The sequence below is a fragment of the Sapajus apella genome, unplaced genomic scaffold (assembly GCF_009761245.1).
Source record: "Sapajus apella isolate SASKATOON/1434 unplaced genomic scaffold, GSC_monkey_1.0 scaffold48, whole genome shotgun sequence".
In the NCBI taxonomy this organism is placed as follows: domain Eukaryota; kingdom Metazoa; phylum Chordata; class Mammalia; order Primates; family Cebidae; genus Sapajus; species Sapajus apella.
Genome location: NW_022436988.1, coordinates 437,476 through 444,370, shown reverse-complemented (window position 1 = coordinate 444,370; position 6,895 = coordinate 437,476). Strand labels below are relative to the sequence as shown.

The following is a 6,895-nucleotide window of genomic DNA, read 5'->3' as shown; positions in this document are numbered from 1 at the left end:
CCTCCGCCTCCTGGGTTCAGGCAATTCTCCTGCCTCAGCCTCCTGAGCAGCTGGGATTACAGGCACGCGCCACCATGCCCAGCTAATGTTTTGTATTTTTAGTAGAGACGGGGTTTCACCATGTTGACCAGGATGGTCTTGATCTCATGACCTCATGATCCGCCCACCTCGGCCTCCCAAAGTGCTGGGATTACAGGCGTGAGCCACCGTGCCCGGCCGGCCCTGACCTCTTCTTTAGGGATCACTGCCATGTGGTGAGCAGGGGGACCCCTGTAGTCCTGGGGAGTCAGATGGAAAGGACGTCTCAAGATGAGATGGTTTCCAGTGCTAGGCAGGAGGTAGCATAGGACTTGGTGGTCTGTTCAGGTGAAAAGCGACCCCAGGTCACTGGCATACGCAGTCAGGGTGCCGCCTGCACCTGAGAGGCCAGGTGAGCATGTGTCCTACAGGTGGAACAGGACTGGAGTTGAGGTGTATGAGGATACTGACTGGTAACCCACATTCACAGTCCGCTGTTTGCCAGACCTCAGTGGATTAGTGCCTTTGACGTTCCTCTCTCCGGACAACCTCCGATTCAACCATAGCACTATAGGAGTATAGTCCAATACCAGAAAGCACAAGCCCTCTTCTTCCAGTACAGCGTCTGACCCTGCAGCCTGTGCTGTGGACAAGTGCCTTTGAAAACACTGTCCATGTCTATGGAATCCTCAGTCAGGATAGCTTTGGTGTGAAGTTATAATGCTAGAGGAAAACATATCTACAGAACCTTTCCAGAACTAACCTTGCCTCCCTCCATTTCCCCTGCTTCTGTTATTTTTCTGACAGGCCAGAAGAATGTTTGAAGGGGAGATGGCAAGTTTAACTGCCATCCTGAAAACAAACACAGTGAGAGTGCCCAAGCCCATCAAGGTTCTGGATGCCCCAGGCGGCGGAAGCGTGCTGGTGATGGAGCACGTGGACATGAGGCATCTGAGCAGGTGGGTCTTCATACCACCCTCCTGCTGGCTTCACACCATCCCCCCCACCCACGCTGGCTTTATTATCTGAGCCGGCGCATCTTCACACCGGCCCCAGCTGGCTTTATTTCCCACCAAGTGGTTCTCTGATAACTGAAGCTTGTACTGGGGGCACCATTTTGAGGGGTGTGACACAGGAACCCCATGACTCCACATATCATGAGTTCTGCAGAAGGAACAGCAGGCGCTTCCTGCAACCAAGGGCAGTAGCAAGAGGAATCTCCCAAAGTGGGATACTGACCAAGACCCTGCTGTGGGCCGGACGCTGTGGCTCATGCCTGTAATCCCAGCACTTTGGGTGGCCGAGGCAGGTGAATCACTTGAGGTCAGGAGTTTGAGACCAACCTGGGCAACATGGTGAAACCTGTCTCTAGTAAAAATAAATTAGCTGGGCATGGTGGTGCGCCCCTGTAGTCCCAGCTACTCGGGAGGCTGAGGCATGAGAATCACTTGAACCTGGGAGGCAGAGGTTGCAGTGAGCTGAGATCACACCACTGCAGCCTAGCCTAGGTAATAGAGCGAGACTCAGACTCAAAAACGAAAAACCCTGCTGCAAACTTGAATGAGGCTGGGAAAGATTGTCAAATAATCAGCACCTTTATCCCCCTCATGCTTTCTGTCCTCAAAATTTTCAACCTACTGTCTGGGCACGGTGGCTCACCCCTGTAATCCCAGCACTTTGGGAGGCTGAGGCAGGCAGATCACTTGAGGTCAGCAGTTTGAGACCAGCCTGGCCAACACAGTAAAACCCCAACACAGTAAAAATACAAAAAATTAGCCAGGCGTGGTGGTGGGTGCTTGTAATCCCAGCTACTCTGGAGGCTGAGGCAGGAGAATGGTTTGAACTCTGGAGGTGGAGGTTGTAGTGAGCTGAGATCATGCCACTGCACTCAGCCTGGGCAACAGAGCGAGACCCTGTCTCAAAAAAAACCGGAATGTTTGGCCGGGCATGGTGGCTTATGCCTGTAATCCCAACACTTTGGCAGGCTGAGGTGGGTGGATCACGAGTTCAAGAGATTGAGCAACATGGTGAAACGCTATGTCTACTAAAAACACAAAAATTAGCTTGGCGTGGTGGTGCACGCCTATAGTCTCAGCTACTTGGGAGGCCTAGGCAGGAGAATGGCTTGAACCCAGGAGGCGGAAGTTGCAGTGAGCCAAGATCACACCACTGCACTCTAGCCTGGCCTGTGGAGCGAGACTCCATCTCAATAAAACAAAAAAACAGGCTAGGTGTGGTGGTTCATGCCTGTAATCCCAGCACTTTGGGAGGCTGAGGCAGGTGGATCATGAGGTCAAGAGTTCGAGACCAGCCTGTCCAATATTGTGGAACCCTGTCTCTACTAAAAAAATTTAAAAAATGAGTCGTGCATGGTGGTGTGCACCTTTAGTCCCAGCTACTCGGGAGGCTGAGGCATGAGAATCACTTAAACCCAGGAGGCAGAGGTTGCAGTGAGCTGAGATCGTGCCACTGCACTCCAGCCTAAGCGACAGAGTGAGACTCCGTCTCAAAAAAATAAAAGTTTGCCCCTCTTTATGTGCCCTGAGACTGAGTGGTGAGTGTGTCTTGCCTTTCTGCGTGTCATCTGTTTAGTTGCTGCCTTTTGCTTTGACAGTCATGCTGCAAAGCTTGGAGCCCAGCTGGCCGATTTGCACCTTGAGAACAAGAAGCATGGAGAGACGCTCCTGAAAGAGGCGGGCACAGTGGGTATGGTGCTGCGCTGCTGTGGTGCTCCTGTTTAGAGGAGAACGTTGAGCCAGTGTGGGCTCGGAGGTGGGGCTGTGCAGCAGCCGTGGGAGGGTCAGATGTGTGATGATACCAGAGCAAAGGAACGTCAGCCCTGAGCCGCATCTCACAGTGCACTGAGCACTGAATGTGATGAGTGTGTGTCCTAAATGCATTCGAAATACGGAAAACGTTTGCTGGACACGAGACCTTCCCTGGTGTTACAGTTGCTTTTACCTCTCCTTCCCCAGATGAGTCTAAGCAGAGGTCCTCTGGCTATGTTTAAAGAGCAAGACCTTTAAGCACAGGGTCTCTCCTTGTAAAACAGTCATATTTGAGGCTCAGAATTACAGCCGTCCTATCTGACCTTTCTGGAGTGTAATGCGCTGTCAGGATTGAGGGGATTTTCCGGTATTTTAATCTGCTGACATTCAGAATCTGTGCAGCCCATGTGGTAAATGTGAGGCAGACGAGCTGCCAATCAGAGCAGATAACTAAGGATCTTCTGTATGAGGCATGCAGCTGGACAGTCTGTTCTGTGAGGGTCCATGACGGGCGCCCCCCAGGCCACCTGTCTGGTGACATCCACTGAGAGGCCCTCAGGCTCCCTGTCTTGTCCCTTCTAATCTCAGAGGGTTTAGTCCATTGGGATTTCCCTTGGTTAGGGAGACTGCAGAGGAGTGAGATGATTTCTTTTTTTCTGAGATGGAGTTTTGCTCTTATTGCCCGGCTGGATTGCAGGGGCGTTATGTCGGCTCACTGCCACCTCCGCCTCTTGGTTTTAAGCGATTTTCCTGCCTTGGCCTCCCGAGTAGCTGGGATTACAGGTAGAGAGGGTGTTTCGCCATGTTGGCCAGGCTGGTCTTGAACTCCTGACCTCAGGTGATCCACCCGTCTCAGCTTCCCAAAGTGCTTGGATTACAGGCGTGAACCACCATGCCCAGCCTGAGATTATTTCAAAGCACAGGAGTCTGTCTGGCACACATGGCAGCAGATCTGCCACTGAGAGCCATTCCTCCTGATGGATTGGGGGCAGATTCTTTTTCTTCTTTATTTTATTTATTTATTTATTTATCTGTCTATCTATCTATCTATCTATCTGTCTATCTAGAGAGGAAGTCTCGCTCTTTTCCCCTAGGCTAGAGTGCAGTGGTGTAATCTTGGCTCACTGCAACCTCCGCCTGCCTTGGCCTCCCAAAGTGCTGGAATTGCAGGTGTGAGCCACGGTGCCTGGCCTGCTTTTTATTTTTTATTTATTTATTTTTTTTTGAGACGGAGTTTCACTCTTGTCGCCCAGGCTGGAGTGCAATGGCGCGATCTCGACTCACTGCAACCTTTCCTCCTGAGTTCAAGTGATTCTTCTGCCTCAGCCTCCCAAGTAGCTGGGATTATAGGTGCCTGCCACCACACCCAGCTAATTTTTATATGTTCAGTAGAGATGGGATTTCACCATGTTGGGCCAGGTGTTCTCAAACTCCTGACCTCAGGTGATCCGCCCACCTCAGTCTCCCAAAGTATCTTTTTCCTCTTTAAGAGGGCCTTCCTCTTATTTTTTTTCCTGACAGTGCGTGGTCCTCCCCCTCGGCCCCATGTGTCCTGTTGGGATGTGAGACAGGTCACCTGAGAGGTGCCTGTGAGCTCCCTGTCCTGTCTGTGTCCTCTGGTGCCACTCCTCGGGAGCAGCTAGTGTCTTTGATGCCAACGTGCTGGAGCAGGCCCTGTTTCGGGTGTTCTGTGGGTTGGTGGAGACCCAGGCCCTGTTTGTCTCTGGTGGGGGCATAAGCTTGTAGGAGTTCACTGAGGTTGTGTCTGAAGGTGACTCAGTTTCGAGAGCGGTGGCTGGGATCCCTTGGAACTAACTCATTTTTCTTCTTTTTTTCTTTTGCCTGGAAGGGAGGGGAGGTGGGCAGGAGGAACGGCCGTTTGTGGACCGGTTTGGATTTGACGTGGTGACGTGCTGTGGATACCTTCCCCAGGTGAGTGTATTTCACAGTCAGGTCAGCTGTTCAGACACGGGGGGAGGCACACCCCCTTCCTTTTTTTGTGAGCTTTAGTAAAAGTATTTGCACCATTTTTTGTTTGCTGGTGTTTAAGAGGTTGACATGAGGTTGACCCACCTAATGTGCTAGGTAAGCATGAAGAAACCAAGGAGGACCAGCAAGTTAGATGCTGAATTTTAAGGTGGGTAAAAATGAGGGACTGTAACAGATGTTTTCTTTTAAATATACTAAACTCTCAAGGAGAGTGGAATGACGAGGGTTTGTAACTTTCAGTTGTGTGATTTTATGGTTGCTTCCTTCTGCATTTCAGCCTGGGAAATTCTGCTTGATGCCTAGCACGTGTGGAGTGGACAGGGTGCTGGCTCCTTGGGAGGGGGATACAGATGAACCTAGAAAACTTTCTGGGGTTTGCTGGCGGGCACAGGGGCAGTAGAAAGACTTGGAAATGTAGGAGGTTGTCCAGAAACTTGCCGAGGGGCCAGGAGTGGCACACTCTGGTCCTGCCTGCTCTGGGGGGTTTTGTAGCCAGGTGTGCCCCTTCCTGTCGTGGCTGTCCTCACACTTTGTGTGTGTGCATATGTGTACGTGTGTGTGCATGCATGTGTGCAATGCATGATGCTGGCACCGTGACTGCTCCATGTGCTGCTCCGGCCTTGTGTGTCTGTCTCGCTTCCCCAGGTGGTGAGTCCCCTCTCGGGGGCACTGTGTGCATATGTGTCCGTGTGTGTACACACATGACTGTGTGCGATGCATGATGCTGGCACCATGACTGCTCCGTGTACTGCTCCAGCCTTGTGTGCCTGTCTCGCTTCCCCGGGTGGTGAGTCCCCTCTCGGGGTCCTTCTCAGCAGGGCTCCATGTGACCTCTTGTCATCACTGTCTGGGGAGGGGCTGTCTCAGCAGATGCCAGAAGTGAGCCCTGGGGTCAGGCAGCTCTGGCCTTCGTACTTCACTGTGAGTGCAAATTAAGAAGAAATGTTAGCCACTTGGCTTAGGAGCAAAAAAACCCCAATTTTTTATTTTAAATAAAAAAACGAGGCTGGGCACAGTGGCTCATACCTGTAATCCCAGCGCTTTGGGAGGCCGAGGTGGGCAGATCATAAGAGATCCAGACCATCTTGGCCAACATGGTGAAACCCTGTCTCTACTAAAAATACAAAAATGAGCCAGGCGTGGTGGCACGTGCCTGTAATCCCAGCCAGTCAAGAGGCTGAGGCAGGAGAATGCCTTGAACCCAGGAGGCGAAGGCTGCAGTGCGCTGAGATTGTGCCACTGCACTCCAGCCTGGTGACAGAGTGAGACTCCATTTCAGAAAATAATAAAAAAATATAATACAATAGAGACAACTTAAAAAGCCCCGGTGGCTCCTGCCCGTGATCCCAGCACTTTGGGAGGCCGAGGTGGGAGGGTCGCTTGAGCCTGGGAGTTTGAGACCCCCTTTCCAGTGAAAATACACAATATGAGCAGTTGTGTGCCTGTAGTTCCAGCTACTTGGGAGGCTGAGGTGGGAGAATTGCCCAAGCCTGGGAGTTCAAGGCTACAGTGAGCTGTGATCGTGCCACTGCATTCCAGCCTGGGTATTAGGGCAAGACCTTGTCTCACAAAGAGAGAGAGAGAGAGAGAAGGAAGGAGGAAGGGAGGGAGGGAATGTTCTAGAAGTATTCGTTCTTGGACGGCTACAGAGTGGATCCTGAAGCATCCCCATGCTTCCCACTGCTCTTGGGATAGGATCTGAGGTCTCAGCATGTCCGTGAGACTCCGGTTCCCCCGGGATGTGGTTCCCCCCAGCCTCCCGTGTCCGTGAGACTCCGGTTCCCCCGGGATGTGGTTCCCCCCCGCCTCCCGTTTCCGTGGAGCCTCCGGTTCCCCCGGGATGTGGTTCCCCCCCAGCCTCCCGTGTCTGTGAGACTCCGGTTCTCCCGGGATGTGGTTCCCCCAGCCTCCCGTGTCTGTGAGACTTCGGTTCCCCTGGGATGTGGTTCCCCCCAGCCTCCCGTATCTGTGAGAGACTCCGGTTCCCCTGGGATGTGGTTCCCCCCCCAGCCTCCCGTGTCCGTGAGACTCCGGTTCCCCTGGGATGTGGTTCCCCCCAGTCTCCCGTGTCCGTGAGACTCCGGTTCCCCTGGGATGTGGTTCCCCCCCAGCCTCCCGTG

General features: G+C 52.7%; 1 protein-coding gene and 1 long non-coding RNA gene across 2 annotated transcripts in view; one reads left to right on the top strand and one right to left on the bottom strand.

Moving 5' to 3' along the window:
• Positions 1 to 6,895, top strand: part of LOC116525450 (ketosamine-3-kinase) — a 12,455-nt gene that overhangs the window by 3,766 nt on the left and 1,794 nt on the right. The window contains exons 2-4 of the mRNA XM_032241196.1: positions 826 to 977; positions 2,633 to 2,724; positions 4,636 to 4,718. Of these exons, the coding sequence (XP_032097087.1) occupies positions 826 to 977; positions 2,633 to 2,724; positions 4,636 to 4,718 (327 nt within the window). The remainder of the gene's footprint in view (positions 1 to 825; positions 978 to 2,632; positions 2,725 to 4,635; positions 4,719 to 6,895) is intronic.
• Positions 3,853 to 6,895, bottom strand: part of LOC116525452 — a 20,539-nt gene continuing 17,496 nt past the window's right edge. The window contains exon 2 of the long non-coding RNA XR_004257691.1: positions 3,853 to 3,917. This is a non-coding gene — a long non-coding RNA (uncharacterized LOC116525452). The remainder of the gene's footprint in view (positions 3,918 to 6,895) is intronic.